General features: G+C 39.2%; 3 protein-coding genes across 3 annotated transcripts; all 3 read left to right on the top strand.

The window, feature by feature from the left end:
• The first annotated feature begins 1,585 nt into the window (after nucleotides 1-1,585).
• Nucleotides 1,586-13,177, top strand: slc13a3 (solute carrier family 13 member 3). Its single transcript, XM_085345313.1, has 13 exons — nucleotides 1,586-1,840; nucleotides 2,444-2,709; nucleotides 3,055-3,233; nucleotides 3,851-3,920; nucleotides 7,652-7,831; nucleotides 7,932-8,057; nucleotides 8,192-8,284; nucleotides 8,389-8,493; nucleotides 8,605-8,702; nucleotides 9,962-10,074; nucleotides 10,446-10,607; nucleotides 12,064-12,201; nucleotides 12,280-13,177. The coding sequence occupies exons 1-13, from the start codon at nucleotides 1,733-1,735 to the stop codon at nucleotides 12,460-12,462; spliced, it is 1,821 nt and encodes a 606-aa protein (XP_085201439.1). The 5' UTR covers nucleotides 1,586-1,732; the 3' UTR covers nucleotides 12,463-13,177.
• Nucleotides 13,178-17,610: 4,433 nt separating this feature from the next.
• Nucleotides 17,611-18,830, top strand: ocstamp (osteoclast stimulatory transmembrane protein). Its single transcript, XM_085345319.1, has 2 exons — nucleotides 17,611-18,396; nucleotides 18,480-18,830. Exons 1-2 carry the CDS (start codon nucleotides 17,611-17,613, stop codon nucleotides 18,828-18,830), a joined length of 1,137 nt encoding a protein of 378 aa, XP_085201445.1.
• A 3,289-nt stretch (nucleotides 18,831-22,119) lies between these two features.
• On the top strand, nucleotides 22,120-24,148 carry LOC146610834 (thyrotropin-releasing hormone receptor). Its single transcript, XM_085345318.1, has 2 exons — nucleotides 22,120-22,896; nucleotides 23,759-24,148. The coding sequence occupies exons 1-2, from the start codon at nucleotides 22,120-22,122 to the stop codon at nucleotides 24,146-24,148; spliced, it is 1,167 nt and encodes a 388-aa protein (XP_085201444.1).
• Nucleotides 24,149-24,228: the final 80 nt, after the last annotated feature.

Genomic DNA, 24,228 nt, shown 5'->3' with positions numbered 1-24,228 from the left:
TATTAGGTGTACTTGTGGTTCCTATAGAATTTTAAGGTTGAACAGGAATCAGTCTTCATCTCTCAGGCCTCTCTTCTGTGGATGCAGCTTACATCATTCTGTACAATACGATAATTTTTAATTCTACAACTGTTTATAACCTGCATAGTTCACATTTCTGTATAGCTGTATATCTCATATTTCTGTATAGTTTTTTTTTCATATTCTGTATAGTTTTTCATATTTATATCCTGTTCATAGCCTGTACATAGCTTGTACTCACTACAGCCTGTACATACTTATAGTTATAGCATATTCATAACATACTTCATACCGTGTACATTGTAACATACCATAATAGACCCATTTCTGTAATATACTTACATACCTATATTATTGCTAATATATATTGTAATATATCTATATCATGGCTAAAGCACTTCTTGATGGATGCAAACTGCATTTCGTTGCCTTGTACCTGTGAAATGTGCAGTGACAATAAAGTTGAATTCTATTCTATTCTATTCTATTCTATATTAATTCAGAAGACAAACACCCGTCTCTGCTTTTGAGATTAGCATTAAAACCCTCAGTTTTGACAATTAATACAGTTATAGTGGATCAGGTGACCCTGAATCTTCCCTTATTTGTGCTGCAATAAGCCTAGGCTCTTGCGGGCTTCCCATCATGTATGAATTTTTTCCTTCTTTGCTCGTTCTGTGTTTATACACCTCTCTGCATTTAATCATTAGTTAGTATGTATCTCTTGCACAGTGTATATGTTGTCCTGTCTCCTTTTCATCAACCTCAGCCAGTCACAGTAGATGGCTGTCTCTCCTTGAGCCTGTTTCTGCCAGGTGTTTCTACCTCTTCAAATGGAGTTTTCCCTTCCCACTCACACTAAATGTTAGCACATATGGGGTACTTAAATTGTTGGGGTTTTCTTTGTATTATTGTTGTGTTTTTACATAAAGTGTCTTTAGGTGACTGTTGTTGTGATTTGGTGCTGTATAAATAGAATAGAATAGAATTGAATAGAATACTGTACTTCAGACCGGGAGATTGGCAAAATGTATAAATAGGATGGCGATTAGGGGAATTGGAGACAGCTGTGTAACACAGCAGGGATACATTGGGAATAAGAAGACAGTGGAAGTAAGACTCAACACAAGAAAGAGACAAGAGGCCACCAAACTAAAACACAGACTAAGACACACGAGCTTGACACAGACAAAACCATAAACAGACATAAATCTCCATTGTAATTTGTGTGTGTGCGCGTGCGACTGTTCGCGCGCGTGCACGGGTGCGCGGGTTTAGGCTTTCAATCGGGATATAAAGCGAAAAGGCGCTACCGTAAAGACTTGTGTAAAAGCGCAAGGAAATTTATGCGGCGGAGAAGAAGCGGCTGGCTTGACCGCGGCTCACAAATGACGGCTCACTTTACTGCGGTTATTATTTTTGCAGTCCGGCAGTTTCCAGTGTACTTTTTAAAATGAACGTATGAGCGGTGACATTTCCATCGCTGCCCCTGAAGATACCTCACTCCTGTCATGCAAGAGTCCATTCAATTGGGAAATTTGGCAGTAAGTCGACTATCCCATTTAACACACCATCACAGGAGGAGTTAACCTGTAGCAAAGCGTGTGGTTAATCTTCTCTGTGCTCAGCCACGGGCTTCAAAGTGCTGCCTCACAGGTTGCTCTCAGCCAGTCTGGACGTTTCCTAAACTGAGCACAACTTCAAGCCAGGAATGAGAATATCTGTACTGTCCAAGAAGCTGTGGTGCGTCCACAAACAGCTAATCCTTGTGCTCACTCCGCTCGTGTTTCTGCCTTTACTTTTTACTCTACCGGAGAAGGTGAGTGAATTTCTTTGTGCCACAGTTATGCACCCACTGTTTTCCAAAAAACTTACACACAGAAAGCACGGTTGTCCTATTATAAATGCATAACACAGGTGCAAGCAGGAGATTTATGTTTAAAATCAGACTAGTTCGCAAAGGGTTTGGTCCATCTTTATACTTGTTTTGATTAATCAGAAACTTACAGACATGCTTATATAAACTGAGATTTTTTAAGTAATAAATTTAGTCAATAATGCTAAAAACACTCATCTTCTACTGTCACTACAACCTCAATGCTTTTTACTCTTGGTTAAGCACAATAAAGCTTTTGCTGGGAGTATTTTCACTGTGCATACTCCGTGAATCATCTGATTCAGCCAAAGAGTCAATAATGCAAACCTAAAACTAAAAAGTGATTATTATGTTAATGCTTTCATGTTAACGATGTAAAAAATAATGTTGTCTGTCTGAAACACATATAATGTGAAGGATACACAAGTTACTGAAAACATAACGTGTAATCTGCTTTCTTTTTTCTTGTTAAGTCTTTGCTTTGTTTTTTAGCTGTTTTTTTGTATTATTGCACAAATATTATTGACATGTTACTGATCTTTTTAGGAGGGAAAATGTCTTTACGTGGTGGTGCTCATGGCTATGTTTTGGTGCACGGAGGCTCTCCCTCTTGCTGTCACAGCCATGCTTCCAGTCTGCCTCTTCCCAACACTGGGAATTCTTCCAGCCAAAAAAATCTGCCCTCAGTACTTCATCGAGACCAATTTTCTCTTCCTCAGCGGCCTTGTGTTGGCATCATCGATTGAGGAGTGGGGCCTGCATCGCAGAATAGCCCTAAAGGTCCTCAGTATTGTTGGAGTAAAACCAGCCTGGTGAGAAAATAACTTTATCAGAAGGCAGTTTAAAGCTGATGAGGATTCTGTATTTATCCCATTTTAAGTAATACCTGGAACTTATTTTATTTCCCTGTGTTGTGAACCTCTGTGCTGTCCAGAAATACCTAAGTCACCCTACATGTCCTTTTCACGTCTGTTTAAATAACATTGTCACAAAATATGGTAGCTAGTTAATTCAGAAAATTCTGCAACAGGGAGGGATATAATAATAAAACATAAATGTCTGAATCTTTTGCACAGAACTACATTTAATTATATTTTTATTTTCATACTTAGGGTTGTTTACCGAGTTTAAGATTGTGGACTGAATTGTTTTTCCAGGCTCATTCTGGGAATGATGCTGACCTCATCCTTCCTGTCCATGTGGCTCAGTAACACCGCCACAACAGCCATGATGCTCCCTATCGCAAATGCCATCCTGGAGAGCCTGTTTGGTGATCTGGAAACCCTAAAACAAAAGTGCAAGTCTGTCGAGGATCACGAGAGTGCCATAATAAATGGTACGCTGTCAGTTTTCAAACTTATACTGATGACAAATCAAGGTTTTCTCTGAAATTTACATCTTAATATACTGAATGAAAGTGATTATCCTTTGAGAGAAAACGTTTGGCCAATTTTAAATCTTTTTTTGGCTGAACCAAAACATTGTTTAATTCAGTCTTATTGTCTTCATAGTCATTCAAGCAGCAAAGGGCATTGCTGTGACAGGGGCGAATGAACATTAAACACTTCATCTTCGAATGAATAGTGAATGAAGACAGGTTGAACGTTTATCATCCAACTGTGTCTCTTCACAAAATGTTTCATTCTTGAAAGATGATTGTTGCATTGTTTTAACCTTGTTCCCAAGAGCCTTTAATATATAATCTAATATGTGAACTTTGTGCAGCGTTTCCAATGCACTGTCTGACAACAAGTTAGTGAATCCTGAAGTAGTAATGGATTAAGGGGGCTTTGTTGACTCAAAGTCAGCTATTAAATAAAACAAAAGTACACCACTGTAAAAGAGCTGAAACTCACAATTTAACTCATGTTTGGACACTTTGAAGATTGAGTAAGTTAGTTTCACATGTAACCCTGAACCCTGTCAAAATCTATTTGATTTATTTTCTTGCAGGTCAGTCTACTGTAAAGCTGCATTCACTGCCCTCAGTGCCAACAGAAAAACAAATAATGGCAACAGAAGGGTAAGAAGCATTTGTGTTTTGTTTTATATTTTTATTTTAAAGACATTTCACTCCTCTGATGTCTTTGCTAAATCATTACACAAACAATAGATGTTGAGCTTTGCTTAGCTTATGTCATGGTTGGCTGTGTGGCAGGCAAGCAAGCAGGAGTGGTGGACCCAAAATGCAGAACTCAGACACTGAAGTGAAACTTAAAGCGCAGCTTTATTGCTGAAAATTGAAAAACCTCGTACTAACTAAACTCACCAAAAGACAAACAAAAGTCTGAACAGAGGAACTGAGGACTGAAACACTGGAAAAGAAATACTAAACTGGAGCAGGAGACTCCATAAAACAGAAAGAAACAGACAGACTTGACACTGAACGAGAGACACAACCTAAGAACTAATCGCTCACAAAGAATAACTGAAACATAGAATAATACTAATAAACAAAGCATGACAAAAGGATCAGACTACAAAGGAATATAAGAACTGAAAATGCTGGGTCAAAGTGACCCAGGACTGTGACAGTACAGTACCCCCCCCCAAAGGGTCTGGCTTCTGACAGCCCTAAACAAAAAAAACAAGAGCGAGAAAACAAGAGAAACAAAACACAAGGATCCCAAGAACAGGAATTACTCAAAACAAATCCCACTGGGTCTACCATGAGTCCACTAATCAAAAGGTTCAGGAAGCCGACAGCACAAAAGTCAAACAAAGGGTACTCAGGGGGACGGCCCCGCGGAAGGTAAATGGCCTATATTTATAGTATTTATTTATTGTCAAGAACAATGAAATTGCGTTTGGGGCTTCCATACAAAAAAAAAAAAAAAAGCGCATTACTAGTCCCTAAGGACCCCAAAGCGCTTTACATATCCAGTCATCCACCCATTCACATTTACACACTGGTGATGGCAAGCTACATTGTAGCCACAGCCACCCTGGGGTGCACTGACAGAGGCGACAGGTAGCGGAAGGCAGCGGCAGCGGCGACGACAGAGCTGGTCCGGAGGCCGCCCACGATGGCGACGACGCCCAGCCAGTGGCCTGGAAGGCGGCCGGCGATGTTGAGGGGCTGGACGTACATTGGACCGGGCGAAGCTGAAGGCTCTGAGGCAGGACCAGATGAGAATGGCGCTGCAGGCGGCGGCGTGGAAGCCGGAGACGAAGGCGCTGCAGGCGGCGGCGCAACAGGCTGGACGGATCCCTTGGACCCTTTAGCAGAGGGTGACAGCTGGGCAGGCTCTCCAGAAGCCCCAGCGTATGAGGTAGATGCAGGGCCAGAGGTCATTGAGACCACTGGTTGACCAGGTGGGTGAGAGTACAGCAGGCTAGGGGACTGAATTGAAGTCTGAACTGGTGGCCGTTGAAACGGTTGTGGTGAGAGTGGAGTAGGTGATGGAGTAGATGACTGCACTGGCGGCCAGGCGGGTAACTGGGCTACAGGCAACGGGGACACTGGAAACTGAGCCGAAGGTGGCGACTGAGCAGCTAACTGAGCAGAAGGTGGCTGCTGGGCAGGTAACTGAGCTGAGAGCAAGAGAGCAGATGACACTGGTTACTGAGCTGCAGGCAGCAGTAATGATTGTGATGGAGGTTTAGCAGGCCGGGCGGCTAGCTGAGCTACAGGGGCTTGAGCTAGTGACTGAGCTATGGACTGGAAAGATGACTGAATTGATGGCAGGGTTAAAGACTGAGAATACCAAGCAGCGAGGGTTTCTAAGAGGGTGGCTGAGTCTACTTTGCCGGGGCCACCAATGCCAAATAATCCAAAACAGAGCCTCGCTCTTAGTTCTGTTATGATTCGAGACAGCTCACTGATGTCTGGAAAACTCGGGGGGAAACTTGTAGTTGACAGGAAATCATCAAAAAACACTACCTGAATCAGTCTCTTGGGAGTGTCCACAGCATGAATTACAGCCCGGCAATAATCCAACAGCTGCTCTAGCAACTCCTCCTCCCAGCCTAAAGGTGAGTCCACTGGGTCCATTTTGTGGTCGCGTCGTTCTGTCATGGTTGGCTGTGTGGCAGGCGAGCAAGCAGGAGTGGTGGACCCAAAATGCAGAACTCAGACACGGAAGTGAAACTTAAAGCGCAGCTTTATTGCTGGGAAAAACCTCGTACTAACTAAACTCACCAAAAGACAAAAGTCTGAACAGAGGAACCGAGGACTGAAACACTGGAAAACGGAGACGAAACACTAGAAACAGATCACACAGCCAGTTGAGGGTACAACACGATAGGGAACACAGGAAAACACAGGGCTTATATACACAGGGAGTAATCAGGGAATGGAAAACAGGAGGGAGACACAGCTGGGAGGGTTTGGGGTAACGAGACACGAGGAGCAAAGCTAGACACACTGAGATGAGGATCAACCTTTCACAATAAAATGGAAAACAAGAAACAGACACAGACTTGACACTGAACTGAACTTATACTGAACGAGAGACTCAACCTAAGAACTAATCGCTCACAAAGAATAACTGAAACATAGAATAATACTAATAAACAAAACATGACAAAAGGATCAGAATACAAACCATAATACAAAGGAATATAAGAACTGAAAATGCTGGGTCAAAATGACCCAGGACTGTGACAGCTTACTGCGAAGACTGGAAATGAGGTAGATGTAGTTCTAATGGCAACAAAATCCAAGAAACTATCCAGGTGCTAGTGCTATGAATATAAGGCAAGTTTAAAATACCCAGGATATATTTTCCTCTCTAGCATCATTTACCCTGATATCACGTTAGATGAGAGAGTGGTGTGATGTTCACGTTTTTGTGGTGTTATATGACAGAAGTGGCATATACACAGCCAGACAGAAGACATGTGGACAGGTCTACTTACAGCAGAACTGCAAAGACAAACTATAATATTAGAAAAGCTCTGTACAGTAGTGTAGTATTAAAAAGTGTTGCATGAATATGACGGTGCTGTGGAATGCAAAACTGAAAAAGTGTCATATAAATGCAGACCTTGCAAGTCAACAGACTTATAAGTAACATAATTCTGTCATTAAAATATGAGGACCTGACTGTAACTATAAATATGTTCTGTTAAATTAGCAGGCGATGCTGTTTCATGTGCATCTAAGAGTTTTTGCCTTAGTTTTTCATCTTCAGCCCAGGCAGTGTTAACTGACCCGTAATGAACAGATGAAAACCAAAAAACAGATTTCAGATTGATAAATTTTCTTGGCCTTATGCTTAGGTGCCCTGTTTCAGTGTTGTAGTACTATAGTTTAGGTTTACAGAACAATACGGTTGCTTTAAATTGCTTATAGCAAACAGGTAAAAAGGACCTGTCTTGACTGAGGCTCATCATAGAAAGAAAAGAACTTTAGATGTTCTAGTCCTAGAACATGCTGTTACCGAAGCACTGAAGCCTGTGCATTTTTCAGGAATGGAGGCAGTGATTTTGTACATGATGATCTCTGATTGTGAACATGACCTGCTTTCAATCAGGCTTTCACAACAAGGTTAACCCTTAAGTAACCCTTCTAACCCTTCTAAGCCCCAAATCCTGCTTCATAGTGCAGGCATCATTCCCTTCGTCTGTGTTAAATTTATTTTTTAATTACTGAGCTTTACATTTTACAGACTGTGAAATACAAAACTAAGCCAACACATATGAAGTTTGCGGATTCATTTTGCCATACAAACTAAAGAGTAATATCCAGCTGTGCAAACTCTGAAGTTTGTGTAATAATTCACATTTTATGTAAAATAATGCTTCTGAAAGGACTGATACACCAGAACTGACGGACCCGAGGACAGCTGAGGAGAGCCGAGCAGAGGCGCAGTATCAGCTCAAAGTCTGGAAGGGGTTTTTGATTTGTATCCCTTATGCTGCCAGTATCGGAGGAACCGCCACACTGACGGGCACGGCACCTAACCTCATTCTGATTGGACAGCTGAAAAGGTAACTCTTTTGTTTTTGTGTAGCATTTAAACAATGCTGATTCAGACACAGAAGTGATATGTTTCAGTGTGTTTAACAGTTATAATTTTGTCTTTCACAGCTACTTTCCAGACTGTGATCTTATCAATTTTGGCTCTTGGTTTGCATTTGCTTTCCCACTCATGCTCCTCTTCCTGTTTTTGGGATGGCTATGGATTGCATTTCTCTACGGAGGATTGAATACAAGGTTGTGTATCTTTTCTTGCTAAATTTTTCAATAACACCATCAGCATTACAGGATACAAAAACTGGACCATTCCATGAGTAAGGTCTTTATTTTATGAAAGCCAATGTTTACATTATGTGTTCAATTTTTTGCAGATTGTGCATCACAAAACAAGACAGGAGAACCCAGGCAGAAGCCAGAGCCAAGGCACTGATAAAGGAAGATTACAGAAAACTAGGGCCCATAAAGTGAGGACTCGTGTATGTCTTGAAATCTCATGCAATAGATGCTGGATGTAAACTTTCTAGGACATAGTCTTTGACTTACTCTTATTCTGCATTCATGCTTTCAGCTTTGCAGAGGGAGCCATCTCTTTCTTTTTTGTACTGTTTGCCGTTCTCCTCTTCACAAGGGATCCAAAGTTTGTGACCGGCTGGTCTGTGTTTTTTAAAAAAGGGTAAGAGAAGCTGACTTTTAAAACCTTGTATGAAAGCTAGCACATTGTATTCTGGTTCTGTGCTCTATTAGGTGTCCATTTCAATTTTGTGCTCGTCTTGCTGTCCTTCAGGTACGTTTCGGATGCAGTCACCGGTGTCATCATTGTGTCTATACTGTTCTTTTTTCCTTCACAAAAGCCTTCCCTGAGATGGTGGTCCGACCCTCAAGGTTAGTGATAGCATATCTGCTAAAATGCCATTTATGAGGCATCATTGTCTCATTTCAGTTCTATTTGTTACCATATATAGGATTTTCTGTCGCAATATTACAACTTTGATAAGTCAAAAGTTAATATCTAAGACCAGATATTTGTGGAAAATTCAAAGATTCTGTGTCTCTGTTTCTAGAACAGCTTTTGCAAAACACAGAAATTAAGCTGAGGAATGTTAATAATATAGATTAGAGAGTCTGAGGAAAGTTCCCGTCTGAAAGTGAGACTGTAGTTTCTCTGTTTCTGTGATTAGAATAATCTCTTAAAGCTATGTGGACACACTTTGGGTTTTTTTCTTTGTGTGTTTGTGTACTTGTATTTTGGATTACTCGTGTTGTAGCTACATGCCTGAAACGTCCATTTAATAATCAAATTCTGGTGAATCTTTTTGTCTTGGTGGACAAAAAAAATGTCTTATGGAAATCATTTTATTGATTTGGTTAACTCCAAAATGTGAATACAAATGCGAATCAGCATCCACTAAAACGGAGAAGCGTGTGTGTATGTGTGTGTATGTGTGCGTGTGTGTGAGTGAATGCTTATGTTATGTTCAGCTGGTCAAATAAACAACTTGATGCTGGAAAAGAAAGCAAGCCATGTGGTTCATCTGTCACTGAGGGTCACATTATTCGAATAGAGTGGGTTCACTCTATGTCAAACAGAGTAGGACTTTTAGCTCATTAAACTAAAAATAGAGCAAATAAATACAAAAATATGGTAAAACTACAAAAGAATATTTGGTAGAAAGCACTAAAATGTGTATGTTAACATGCCAAATATATTATATGGTAGACTATATGGTTTGCTGCTAAGCAGTTTGGTAGTAGTTTGATTTTCAACTCATCCATATGTTAACGTGTTCTTCACCACAACCCTAAACCCAGAGATACTTCTTCCGCCTCTTTAAGATTCAAGATTTTTATTTGCCATTTGAGCACAGGACCAACAGTCCATGCACACTGGAATTCTTGTGCAGAGCTCTCCGGGTCAAGTCAAACTTTTTACAAGATAAAGACAAAGCAACTAAAAAAGGAAAATAGAAATAAAGTAAGGAATGGAGATGTTATACTGAGGCAGAATCTTTTACTACTCATTATAAGGTTAACAATTAAGTTTAAGGATTTTAATCTCACATTGTATCGGTGCACAACAGCCTTTACATTTTTCTACACATGATAAACATTTTCTAATTGTTTTATCTCACATTTTTCCTCAGCTCTAAACACTCCTTATGTGCCTCTCCTTTCCTGGAAAAAAGCCCAGGAATCGGTTCCTTGGAATATCATTATGCTGCTTGGAGGCGGCTTTGCCATGGCCAAAGCTTGTGAGGTAAAGATGTTACATATAATATGTATGTAATACATATAATACATCAACAATGTTTCCTGTCTCTGTGCTAAGTTAAAACTGCTATGTGGTGCCTATGGTGGCAGCCAACTTTTTAGCAAATATTTTGGGACCATTTCCCCCAAAATACCAAAGGAAGCTGTTATTTTCAGTTTGCTTACTAATGTTTCTTTAAACCTCTATAGTTTAGAGTGGAAATGGAGGAAATTAAAGTCTACTAAGTCTGTTTATTAAAACGTGTCTCTGCTCTCCTTCGGTTGTCAGTGCTTTGTTTGATTCAAGTTCTCTGTTTTGGTTTCTTATGTTGTTATTTGATCTTCAACCTTTCACCTCTGTCACGTGGCATTCTGCAGGAGTCTGGACTCGCGTCCTGGATGGGAGGCCACCTCCAGCCTTTGGCTCAAGTCCCTCCTGCTGCAGCTGTGATGTTGATCACTGCTTTCCTGGCTTGTTTCACTGAGTTTGCCAGTAACACTGCCACCATTATCATATTTTTACCTGTCATTGCTGAACTGGTAAGGCTGGTCTTCAACCTAAATATATAAAATTTTGCATACAGTTTTAGACTGTATGCGAAATTAAAGTGAAAGTACAGTATATCATCAGATTATTTTTTTTATTCCTGTGTTATATTTTAGCTGAGAAAAATATCTTCACATATCAGTTTACCTGTGTGAGGTACAAACTCATTGCACCATGTCAGTGCAATCAAACTGACACAGATGACCATCAGGGAAACAAACTGGACGACTGTCTTACAAGATAAAGAAGTCAAAGTGAAGGGTGAACACTTTTTGCTGTCGACCTTGTCCTTTATGTCACTCAGAGGTTTAGTGGTCTTGTTAAACTTTTGCAATAGATGTTCTTATGTTTGTAGACTGTTGGACATTAACTGTTGTTAGACAATTATTATCTGGAGCTTAAGTACTCCAAGACAATGGCTACACAGGAAGAATAACCACTTAATAGCATGTATATAGGCTAGGTTTAAACTTTAGGATACTAAGCTGTTATTACAAACACAAACAGGCACAACACACATTTTGCTTTTACTGTATTTGAAGTTGTACACGCGCTAAAATAATAATTTAGTTTATCTTCTGGAGCTAACAAGTGAATGGCATTTCCTATATTTTTATTTTTCTCCCATTCTGCAGTACCTTCATTAGTGGTGTTATTATTTGTTATTTAACTGGTTACTGAATTCCCATCCTTGAGCTGAGTATTTTGGCCATCATCATCTTGTTTTGAAACTGGAAGTTACAAACAATGGGTGGCGCTGACAATAAGACTTAAAACTAGTGATTAAGACCACAAACCCATCAACAAAGTGTTAAAATAGTTTATAGATCGAGGGAGACAAACATCCATTTTCACACAGATCCCAATACAATTGTTTTGTAACTAGCAAAGTTGCCTCCATCTTGGTATACAGTCTATAATTATATAGAGTGAACATGTGATCACGTTAACACTAGCATTTAATAAAAAAAATAAAAATAACTATTCTGTACATAGTTAGTTCATATAAGTACTGTAACATGATTTTTCAGAAATGTAGTCAGTGATGATTAAGGCTTTAGGATTTAAACAATTTGTAGGCTAGGGTCCTAAAGCACACAATAAAAGAATTGACTGATTGACCGTTATTGCATTTACAGCCCATATTCGTTTCTTAATTAGTTTCTTAATTTTTTTAAATTAATTTTGTATATTAAATGTTAATTGGACTCCAGAGAGCCATGCAAACCCAACTCCTGTATTATCTGTTTTTGCAATGTATTGCTCCAAAATGAAGTATATAAAACTTTTATGCTTCTGTATTTTGCTGCCTTTGCCAAATGATAATGAATGTTCTTTTCACCTTTGTCCCCTTACTGTACTTTAAATTTAAGATTCTGGATTTTCACTCTGAATAAGCATAATGGGCCTTTTTATACATCCTGTCATAAACATCTTTTCCCTCCACAGGCTATTAATGTCTCAGTGAACCCTCTGTACTTCATGATACCTGCCACAGTAGGATGTTCATACGCCTTCATGCTGCCAGTGTCCACACCACCCAACTCAATTGCCTTTGCATCTGGACACCTTATGGTGAAAGACATGGTAAGATCCTCATTGGCTCTTGACGTTGAAAATATTACACAAAATTACAGCTTATGTTTTCCATTTCTGGTTCCTCAGGTGAAAACTGGCTTTGTGATGAACATCCTGGGTATCCTGTCAGTCACTCTGGCAATGAATACGTGGGGCATTGCCATGTTTAATTTGAATACTTACCCTGAATGGGCTCTCCCATTTAACAAGTCTGCTCTTGTGACCAATGCGCACTTATCTGTGGCTCAGTCGCTTAATGCCACGTTGTGATCACACACCAGATTTTAGCAAGAAGTTATTATAGAAGAAGTACCAGAAGAGTGAGCAGGGAGGAAAAACTGAAGTAGATACAGTTGTGATCAGAGGTTTACATGTACTCATCGTGGGCATGTGTGTCTCTGTAATTTAGGGCCTTTAATGATTTCTTTGAATTCGAGATTTTAATGGGTGGGATGATTACACAGCATACATGTTTCATTGGAATATTTGGGATTTTTGGTCATTAGACATCTACCAATGACAGTGAAGAATACTGTTGATTGACATAAATAAAGTAGTGGGTCACCTAGGCAACCAGGACCTGAAATGTCCACAAGTGACTAGGTGGCAACTTTAAAGCAATATATGCCGTGAAAATTGACCCCTTCCAACTGTACATATATTTCACATACATCACATTGGGAAGACAGGGAGAAAAAAGAACTCCACCCAGACTGAGCAGGCAGTTTGAGAACAGAAAAAACACAGCAACACTGAGAGCACATGAACACACCATACAACAGAAAGGACGGGCATCGGAGGCATTTGGAGGGGAGGAGGGGGATTGTACATCTGTCTGTCTATATATTTGAGCCTGTACATATACTTTTGACTTGTGGATTAGAGAAAATCCAAAGTAAATTCAAACTTAAGATGAGATAACCTTTATTAGTCCCTTGTGCACCTAAATATTTTTTTAAGTCATAAAAGACGCTGTAAAAGTCATTCCACCCATTAAAAAGTCTAGTTCAAAGAAATCATTAAAAGCTCAAAATTACCATGACATTCATGCCTATGATGAGTGTATATAGTTCTTCACTACAATTGTTTCTGTACTGTCACAGTCAGAAAACACATTTTTCCAGCTGTTAATGATGCTTTGAAAAGGTTATCATATATATATTTGACTGCCTTTTTAGGGTCTCAAAGGTCTAGATTTTAAGCTGTGAACAGATTTGGTACAAAAATGTTAAGTTTTAAAGACAATGAAGCAATACATGAACTCAGTTAATGAGAGTTGATGTATTGCTAAGTTTAAAAACTGCTGAAGTATTTTACTCTCTGCTTTCTTAAAACTGAATTAGAGCAACATCTAACCTCAAACACATGCTTTGAGCACTGAAGAGTGTTTTATATTTTTTAAATAATCAGTCAGACTGCGGAGTGTGCTGTTTGTATCGTTACTACAGGCTGACCTCTGCTGGAAGAAGGAATGAGACTGTGAATAACACTTTTTAAAGTATATATTATGGTTAAAATCACTAAAAGATTGTTACTTGTTTATGTTTCACATGGCACACTGCTAAAGCCATACCACATAAACAACATTTTAAATCATTTTCTTTATTATATTATGAATCTTGACTAATGAATGTGTAACTTTTGTTACATGGTGATCTGCACTCATATATTGTGCTGTCATAAATAAAGCCAGTTTGTAACTTGATGTTGTTTATGTATTTGTTATGCACAGTTTTGTTTTGTTTTAAGTGAGTTCCCCTGTTTGTATCAGGAAAGTTTTTTAAACTCTTGCTGGAACATTGCGGCCCCTGCACACACACATAGACACACAGTACAAAGCACAAAATTCCTTATAATGTTCTCTTGGTGTTCTCACATGCCCCAACAATTGTTAACTTGTGCAGTAATGTGCTGGTTATTCAGTGTAAGCGTTGCCACAGCAAAAGGTCTGTAGTGTTTAAATGTGAAATCAGAAAAGTTATCCAAAGCTAACAGACTGTAACCAAATGTACTAATTTGTACAACAAATACAAAGGTTACAGGCAAATAACCTTTGACCCAAAGCAGATTCATAACTGTGACTTGATGCTTTTATTTATTTTGTGTGTTTGTTATTCATAAAATTTGAAACAAAAACCAATTAGTATTTAAGACTCAAAATAAATAGGCCTACCTTTTTACCACAATAAGTAATTAAGTATTTTGTGTATCTTCTCTAACAACTCACACTGTGTTCACAGCCGACAGGTTAGCTTACTTGAATAAGTTAAAGTAGGCTTTGAGGAAGGCTTTTAGGAGCCATGGGTACTGTTGTGATATTTTGATACCACGGTTAGCATTTACAGGATATTGTTTTATACAGGAAAACTGTTACTCAATAAGGCCCATCTACTAGTTGTTTTTCTCTTTCTCTGTGACCCAAGAATTAATGTGTAAGACTCACAAGCTGGTACCCCAAGGTCGAAAACACCACAGAGACGAGACCACTTCCTTACTCCCATCCTCCCTTCTTTATCTCTTAGAAAAAGGCTCGTTAAAGGCCAGGTGGTTTGTTTCAGAATTCACTAATGAAAGAACTCTGTATTTTATGTCTAGGAGTGTATTTTGCTGGGATGATCATAAATTGTAGCTGAACTGATAAACTACACAAGGGATACTTTGCTCAGAAGGCAGGAAGACGTTTCCTTATTTAGTCTGTACCGGTTTGAACTGAGAACTTGCTGACACACGAACCTTTTTTTTCTCTATATAAACTGCTGTGTACCAAATAAACCTTTGAGTTGATTCTGGGAAAGCAATCTGAACAGTTTCTATATCACTTTGTTCTCCTAACTGCTCCCGATATCGTAACTAACCCAGCTGAACGGCATACCTGAGTGTTACTTTGAATAATTAGGAGTCTTATAAGGAAAGGACAAAACTCTGCTTATCGCTCACGCCACGGAGGAAACCCGGGACGGCAATTTCCTTCAGGTACAGCTTTCATTACAAACAGATATGCCAGCACCGAGTATCCATCATAGTCCTGAGTCCTGACTCAGTTTTGACTTCTTATGATCTTTTTAAACTTTTATTGTTTTTAGGGTGTCTGTCTGCCTTTGGGTTTATTGATTAGAATTGAATTCATTTGTGTTAGTTTATTCCTGCCTACTCAATTGTTTTCTGCCGATTACCCCTGTGTATCTTTCAGTATAAATAGCATCAGGTGTCCTTTATTGTGGTGTCTCATGGATTTGTTATTCTTCTTTGGATTTTTGGATTTTAGGTCCCTTTGCCCATTTAAATATGACAGCCCCTTAAACCTGAATTCTTTCTGATGTTCACCTGACTCACTTGGTTCCAACAGAAGTCTAAGGAAAAATAGCTTCGATCTCCTTCGAATGTTTGACCTCATTAAATTATTTCCGTACGTGTTTGTGGTCTCAACACTAGTTTAAACTCTTATTGACTATAATAGAGTGAACATCACAGTTCCTATTAGAGTCCAAAAGGGAACTAAAACAGGGTGTGCTTTCCTGGAGCTGGTGTAACAAAAGTAAGCCAGGATGTCCAAGCTGTTATGTAACAAATTAACAATCCCAAGACACAGTGCCAATAAACTTCCTACGTATTCAAGACCTGTGTGAAAATTATAATCCATTTGGTAGGTAAATAAACAAGGCTTTCGGATTGAAGATGTAACATTAGCTTGTCTGCAGTTTTAGGGTCCTCCAAGGAACCTTGTGATTTTTTTTGGCATTGCTTCCACCAAACCGAGTAACTAAGGACACAGTGGACAAAACGTAAAACACAAGGTGGTTACTGAATGTCAGCTTTTATTTGTTTAAACTTGAAGCAATTCTGATGTTTTCTGATGTTCAATTGGACAGAAAAGAGAAAACAAACCCACCTTCATGGATTTCTTGCCTCCATTCAAGAGCTAAAAAAAAAAACATGTTGTTGCTAGATATAATTGCCTAATATAGCTTATTCTCAATTATATTCTTAATTCTTAGCACCCAAGCTCAGCTGACACAAGACAGAAAGTAAATTTCAGTGGGGAACGTAACAATGACAAACCAGAGGAAAGATGACACACAAAAGTGTTATGTCATCTAAACTATTTTCAGTTTAGAAGAGGAGTTATAAGCAAAGTGCTCTGTTACTTGTATTGTCAGTGTCACCATCATCAAATCATTCTGAAAGCGCACTTTGGTTAGTGTGACCTGCCACATAGGGCTTATGAGTGTGTCATGCTCTCCATATGATTTTGTGTCATGTGTGGTTTAGATGCAGAGGGACTATCTTTTTTATTTTCCCACGTGGAACTTGTAGGCAACCAACATGACAGTGACTGTTGCGCAAAGTTCCCCTTTTTAGCCTTTACAGTCCACCAACACTTCCTGTTTATTTTCTCAGGCTCCTAATTTCTTAGAGAGGATGAAGATGATCACAGAAAATTTTGTTTTGCTTGTCAGGTAGGAGTTGATCAATTTTTTTGTTATTTAAATTATTTATATTTAACTGTTATTATTATTATTATTATTATTATTATTATTAAAAAACTTTTGTTTTCCACTGTGTCTTTTACAAACCCAGGCATTGAAAATGCATTATTTGTAAAATAACACGATAGGGAGAAAATAGTTGCATGGTTTTTTGTAACGTGCAGAGGGAAGAAAAAAATAATGTTTTAGTTTAGCATATGTTTCAATACTTTAGCCTTATAGATGTTGTTGTTTCTCCTCTGATCTTGAGTTTCTATAGATTGAGCATAACGTGTTGCTTTTTTAGATGTTTTAGCCTACTTTCCTTTGTCAGACAAGTTCTACTTTAGTGATTTCTTGATTCAACTGGACTAACAATTCAGGGCTGGTGGGAGGAATTAAGCTTTCCAAAAGAGTTAATTTGTGATTTAGGGGGAAATTACTTTTTTTTACATAGAGCCAGGTTTGAATAGCCTTTTTTCCTTTAATAAATGAAATTATCATTTAAACGTGTATTTTGTATTTGTTTGTGTTGTTTTTTATCCAATATTCAGATTTGTTAGACGATCTGAAACATGAGACAAATATGCAAAAAAAAAAAAAAAAAAAAAAATAGAAAGGGACAAATACTTCTGTACTGTTTAGTGTTAATAAGAAATGCTTAGAGCCACTTCTCTGTTGAATCTTTAAATATTCTAAATATAAAGTGTTGTATTGTTTTCTCCTCAGAAAGAGAGCAGGATCTTGCAGACAGGCCTTAACGTCTCTGCTGTCATACCTCTGGGAAGTTTACTCAGCACCTTCTCCTGCAGGCAGGGACATCCTCACTCTGCTGTCTCTCTGTTTCACACTTGCCTGTGTTACTGGTGGCTTGCTTCACCACTGGCTGTCAAAGAGTCTGAGATATGATTACGAAGCGTCGGTTCAAACTGTCAGTATCTACAGCGTGAGCATGTTTCTGGTCTCCTTCCTGTGTCATCCCCTGCGCTGTGTGCTAACAATGATTCTTCCTACAGTCTGCACCAAACAAGGACGGAAACTCCTCATCACGGCCTCTGTCATGATTTTGGTGCTGAATGTCATCCCTAATATCACAGTAAATGTGGGAGCAGTGGCACGCATCCTGAAATGCACTGCTGAGGGTTTTGCAAAGACTTTATTAAACTCATCTGAACCTTTGAACAAAGCCAAGACAGACCTTGTTGAAGAAGCCATCAAAGTAAAGTGGGAGGACTTGAGCATTGTTACCAACTTAAGGACTTTGGATCATTACACACATATTGATGTGTCAGATGTCAAAAGCATGTTTACTAAGATAATTGGGAAGATAGAGGTCAACTTCTCACATGCCAGGAACCTCCTCAGAGAATACAAACTGCTGTCAAACCGGATTCTTGCTGCCGTCTTTGTTGCACTGCTGATCGCTGAGTCTGCACGCTACTTGAAATCTTATCTGACATCAGTTCATTTTGATAATGGGTACATCTCCAAAGAGCTCTTGCAAAAAATGCCAGTTAATGAAAGGCCAGCTAAAAATAAAATCAATCTTGAAAACTGTAAAGTAATAAGTCAGGAATGTTCCTCTTGTTTCGTATCACTGATTGTGGTAACTTTATATTTCATTGCAATAACCCTAATAGTAGTTTTGGATCATGTTGTGTACTACATAGTTCAGATGATTGTGCCATGGTTGCTGGATTTTCCACCTACATCTGCTGTTATAAGTGTCAATTATAAGGTAAGACAGCACTCGCTCAATTTAATCTTTTTATTTTCTTTTTGGCTTTTTGGAGTCTTTTATAAATTTGTTTTTCCTTTTAGGTTCAGTGGTTCCCCCCTGCGTTTTGTATTATCCCACAATCCTGCATCAAACGGGAGCTGGTAAACTTCCACAGGGATTACAAGTGGAATTTCAGCCCTGGGCCATCTCTCTGTGATGTGACAACTTCAGCTCCAAACCTGGGAGTCACACTCCTGCTGGGATGTCTCTGGCTGATGAGCTACTTTCTGGTTTTCCTCGAGGTTTACGCAAGGCGGTTACGCAGAAAAATCTCTGCATCCTTCTTCAGAAAGCAGGAGGAGAAGAGAATAGCTTACTTGATGAGGAAAATGCATGTGAAGCAAAATAAAAAACACAGAAAAGGGCACATTTCTGTTCATGTGCAAGTTTGAATGACATGTAACAGCTAATGAATAGACTGCTATGGCAATGGGTTGCATGTTTAGCCCATTTGGATCAACTTATCTAGTGGTACTTTCACTTTGTGATGTAACCAAAGTCGTGTGGATGTGTAATTTTGTATATTGGTATGATCTGTCCTGTTAGCCTTTTAATTCCGAACTCTAATAGAACAGCTTTGCTTGATTCACAGTTCAAAAAGTTATCTTATACTGGGCTTTGGTGCAGCCCCTCTCTTTATTCTCTATCCCTACTCACACCCATCAAAGCCAACTTTAGTTGTTTTTTTTTTATTTGAGGCTTTTTGCAAACAAAAGGTTCATGCCCACAGAGCTGTGTATTTGTGTCGTATTAAGGCTGTTCAACGACTTCATACAAGAGTAGAAATAACAGAGCTGTCTCAATCCTGACCTTTTGGCTCACAGGGCTCACAATGTTTCTTGTTTCATTCGGTGGTCTTCGTTGTTTCTGTTTTGCAAAATGTAAACTGAATACAGTGCATCCTGTGTATGAGTCACAGTTATAACACCTTTCCTCTGTAAGCGAGTCAACACTCAACATACGCCTCTTCAAACCCTGTGGTTCAAAGCGATGCACCAACACTTCTGCTGAATCTGCATCTTGTTTTGGACAGAGACTCGCCTGGTAACTTTTCCCCCCCATGATATCATCACAGAGCAATGTTTTCCGTGTTCTCTTTTATTTCTTTTATTTCTCTGCAAGTTAGCCTTTTTTTGTTTTGTTGTTGTTTTACCATCCAGCCCCACTAGATGCCACCATGGTGCTTTGGACAGCTGGGGACAAAGACTAATAAGAGGTGGTAGTTCCTGTCAGGAAATGAACAGTAACAGGTCGGATCTTACAGTTTTTGGAACACTATACTGACCCGAATACCTTTAATAGATTAAATGAATCTGTTTCATCCACATGTTCAATGATTCGTCAGCTTATTTTAATCACAGTGCCCCTATTTCCTTTCTCTTTTGCATATCAGTATGCTCCTGCTTAAAATTCCCATGAGGCTGTGAGGGTTTATTTTAAGACCTCATCCCAGAATATTAATAGACTTCTTCATTGTCTATTTTTACTCCTGACTTTTGGCCACTTCACAATTGTCTCAGCAGTGTAGAGATGATAATAATAAATTATTCATGTTTTGTCTGATATTATGAGTTATTGCTCCTGTGTTACCGTATAATAAATAAAACAAAATAAAAGAAATCACTTTATCATCCTTTTTATGTATATTTTTCATAAACTCTGACTGATACCTTTGACTTGACAAATAATGTGGCCTTCTAAACACACTAACTATAATCCTCATTAAGCTTTCATAACATGAAGCAGTTCAATCAGAAAATTACCTGTTCTGTAAGTTTTTTTCTTCTTTGACACTGTTACATATTCATTACACGCAGTCTGCAGACTGAAAATCCAAGAATCTGCGTGCATTAGTATTCTCAGTGACAGCCTTGTCCAAAGACAGAGGGTCAAAAAGCTTTTTAATCTGTTTTCAATCACTTCTGATTTTGTGGATGACCAGTGTTATCATTTTTTCTGCTATGGGGAGCGCAACTATTTAACAGTATCAGCTCTACCCTCACATGTATAATGCCAGAAGCTGTAAAAGCGTTCCCAAATGTGCATCATGGGAATAGCAAGACTCTTAATCTTAGGATGTCTGTGTCTGTTTGTCCCTCTGGGGAGAAGAATTATTCTAATTCTACACACTTTAGAAAACTGGAGAATTTAATGTAAATTATACAAGGAGAAGAGTTAACTAAATTACATCTGGTGTCCACAAAGGCTGTACTTAATACAGCAATTAGTGCTATTTTAATTGCATGTTCAATCATTCCAGTGGATGGTGTGTTGAATTGCATGGTGCCTGCGCTGTTCTTTCAGTAATTACAGGGTTATAGCCACAGAAGCTGACATGATGTTCAGGGCTTGGATGGTAAGATAAAATTGATTTGTACGTGGTGACTGTAGGAGGTGGGTTTGGATATAATGGTGTGAGATGGAGGGAGGAGTATATTGGGAAAGGAGAGAGAGGGAGAGAGCGAGTGAGACAGATGTGGGCGACTGGAGCAACTCTGAAAGAGGATTAAGCAGTCACTTATATTTCCTGGGATACTGCACCTGGGTACTGCCTTTCACAAATGATGGTAAGCTGCCAATTTTTTCCCTTTATCATCTCATTATTTTATTTCCCTGAACTAAATCAAATCCGAACGTGCATTTTTGTTCCTTCCCGAAGAGTCTGGCATTTGTAGGAGAACTGGGAAAGTCTCACATTTTTGATCACCCTAAATGTATATTGCAGCATTACCTTGTGAGATGATTTTAAATGGTTACATTGCTGGAAATTATAGATTTAGTCTGCATGATGGCTTTTAATGCAGAGGAGAACAATCATTTCAATTTTGAGGGTTACATTTTTTTTTTTATCACATCCAAGCATTGAATAAAACCAGTGTTTAATAATGAACTGAATGAAGACAACATTAGCATTTATGAAGATGGGAGTTTAGCTTTTTAGAAGCATAATTGTAGCACCTTTTTAAATCAAGTTGCTGCTATTAATGTGTGCATTGATGGCTGTTAGGACTATTTCTTAAAATCTATTATCATTTACAGAGCTTGCTACAGTTATTTCATGAAGTGTGACAAAGTGATGTTTTCAAGCCTTGTGCCAGAATAATTGCAACAGGAGTCCATATAGGGAGGAGATTAAAGTGAGTGAATGGATCAACAAAGCGCTAGACTAAACATTTCACACAGTATTCTTATTTAAAAAGTGTAACCTTAACAAAATGCCTCATTTAACCCAAACTAGCTTGAACTTAATTGGCTAAGGTTATTGTGTGGGTCATTGTTTAACAAAAGCAATTTGTCAATGCTCATGTTTGTTCATCTTATAATGTATTATTATATTTTGTTGCATTTAGGCTGTCACACCAGAAAACCTTCAGGCGGTCTCTGTTGTTTCAATTTGACTTCTTGTTTATTTATTTACTAATTTTAAATTATTCTTATGATATGCCCCTTTTAATCAAGGCGCATCCGTACACTGGTTTTAAACTGTAGCTGGGAGAGGGAGTATTACACTTTTTTAAAATCTAGACAAGAATTAAAGGCTTTTACGAAAAGAATTGTAATATTGAACACCCTGCAAGCAAAACTGCTGTCTAATAATTTTGTTTCTCCACATTTTTGCCTTGAGGATTCCCATTTTGCCCCTGAAGATTAACTGAATTTTGGCAGCTGGACTTGAGCAAGATGGAGAACAACACAACCACCTTTCAGGATGTCAGTCGGGTTCTAAATCTGACAGAAATGCCTCTGAACCCTCTTGAAGAACAAGTCATAACGATATTTTTGACCATGCTCATTTGTGGAGTTGGGATTGCTGGGAATATCATGGTGGTGCTGGTTGTTCTGCGCACTAAACACATGGTGACCCCGACTAACTGTTACCTTGTCAGCTTGGCTGTCGCAGACCTCATTGTGCTCCTGGCTGCAGGCCTGCCTAATATCTCTGATGTTGTAGCCTTCTGGATATATGGCTACACGGGATGCTTGTGTATAACTTATCTTCAGTACCTGGGCATCAACGTGTCATCCTGCTCCATCACAGCGTTCACTATTGAACGATACATTGCTATTTGTCACTCCATAAAGGCACAGTTCATATGCACTGTTTCCCGAGCCAAGAGAATCATAGCTGGAGTGTGGATTTTTACCTCGCTCTACTGCACGATGTGGTTCTTTTTAGTGGACACAGATGAGACCGTCTATACCAACGGGGTGGTCGTCACCTGTGGCTACCGTGTCTCCAGAAGCCTCTACATGCCAATTTATTTCCTAGATTTCACTCTGTTTTACGTGATCCCTCTCATTGTGGCCACTGTGCTGTATGGGCTCATTGCCAGAATTTTGTTCATGAGCCCTCTGCCTTCGCATCTTAACGACCGAGCCGGAGGCGGGTCAGTTCACCAGGGGCACTCCAGTACCACCAACAAGGCCAACAAGGGTGCAGTCTCTGCAAGAAAACAGGTACTGCTAAGGTTATAAAGACAAGAAGCTTAGAGCAAAAAGGAAATAAAAGTAATAAAAGGGTTTTTTCTGAGTGGTTCTGAATAAAAATCCATAAACAGATTTAGGTTCAGTCCTAATAGGGTGCTTGTTTGGGTTCAAAGTGGCTTTGTGGATGGGTTTGACTATACCACAGCTAAATAACTCAACAGCCTGACAAGATAGTTCATAAACACGCTGAGTATTCCCAGAGGAGGAAACCAGTCTCTGCCATCCCCGCTAACCTGACCTTTGTAGTTTTGAGTGAACTAATAGAAAACTATTAGAGTGTTTGCCATGACATTTGGATTGGCCACTCACATCCCCCTCAAGGTGGGCTGTAATTGTTTTGTTCTTCAATTATGTTTTCATCTAGCCTAAGGAAACAATTGATCAAAATTTTCATTTGTCCAAATTATTTGTTCATAGCCAAAAGGTACCAACAATTCCCGTCAGCTTTCACTGATGCGACTAATTAACAAATGTCTTCAGGGCTAACTAGCAAAAGTAAGCACTATGAATGTCTTCAAGGACTTAAACTGAGTGCTATGATCTTCATATCAACGTATTATTTATCATTTGGCTCTCTGTGATAGCAGACTTTCTCACTGTGGTTGACAGGGTCTTTTATTCTCACTGCAAGCATGTTTGCAAACTATCCTGTCCTTATGTACAGCCTTAGAGCTATTTATGTGCGTCATGGATTCATATTGGGCATCCTCTACAACACTCACTTGACAGTAAACTCTGAGTCACGGCATGCAGTATGTCTGCTGAGATAATTCACATAATTGTATTCTTCCTCATTGTTATTCCTTATTTCCTTCCTCTGCTGTCTCAATAGATAACAAAGATGCTGGCTGTTGTGGTCATCCTGTTCGCTCTGCTCTGGATGCCTTACCGAACGCTAGTAGTGGTCAACTCCTTCATTGACCCGCCGTACCACAACACCTGGTTCCTGCTCTTCTGCCGGATGTGCATCTACACCAATAGTGCCATCAACCCCATCATTTATAACCTCATGTCGCAGAAGTTTCGTGTTGCTTTTAAAAAGCTCTGCAAGTGCCACTGGGGCCACAGGGAGGCCGAGTACAATGTGCCGATGTATTACAGTGTGATGAAGAATTCGACCCATGAGTGCAATGAACCGGTCACAGAGCAAGAAGAAGTCAGTTATCACATCACCCACAGGTCCAACATGACAGATGATGAAGCTCTCAGCATTTCTTCATGAATTTTCCTGAAGAAATGAAGCGTTTCAGTGATTGTGCGTGTTTTATCGGTCCATTGTTACTGGCTGTGGGTGCATGATAA

This window comes from Diplotaxodon limnothrissa, linkage group LG20 (genome assembly GCF_057381915.1).
Source record: "Diplotaxodon limnothrissa isolate DT_005_m linkage group LG20, D_limnothrissa_male_GT1.1, whole genome shotgun sequence".
NCBI classification, from domain to species: domain Eukaryota; kingdom Metazoa; phylum Chordata; class Actinopteri; order Cichliformes; family Cichlidae; genus Diplotaxodon; species Diplotaxodon limnothrissa.
The sequence above is the reverse complement of the archived record's forward strand: the minus strand, read 5'-3'. Positions and strand labels throughout refer to the sequence as shown.

Excerpts from the sequence above, each read along its gene's own strand:
- slc13a3 (XM_085345313.1), top strand. The coding sequence starts at position 1,733 with ATGAGAATATCTGTACTGTCCAAGAAGCTGTGGTGCGTCCACAAACAG. Across the intron at positions 3,921-7,651 it reads CAAATAATGGCAACAGAAGG|GACTGATACACCAGAACTGA; the intron begins GTAAGAAGCATT and ends TGCTTCTGAAAG. Across the intron at positions 10,608-12,063 it reads TACCTGTCATTGCTGAACTG|GCTATTAATGTCTCAGTGAA; the intron begins GTAAGGCTGGTC and ends TTCCCTCCACAG.
- LOC146610834 (XM_085345318.1), top strand. The coding sequence starts at position 22,120 with ATGGAGAACAACACAACCACCTTTCAGGATGTCAGTCGGGTTCTAAAT. Across the intron at positions 22,897-23,758 it reads CAGTCTCTGCAAGAAAACAG|ATAACAAAGATGCTGGCTGT; the intron begins GTACTGCTAAGG and ends CTGTCTCAATAG.
- ocstamp (XM_085345319.1), top strand. The coding sequence starts at position 17,611 with ATGTTTCTGGTCTCCTTCCTGTGTCATCCCCTGCGCTGTGTGCTAACA. Across the intron at positions 18,397-18,479 it reads TTATAAGTGTCAATTATAAG|GTTCAGTGGTTCCCCCCTGC; the intron begins GTAAGACAGCAC and ends TTTTCCTTTTAG.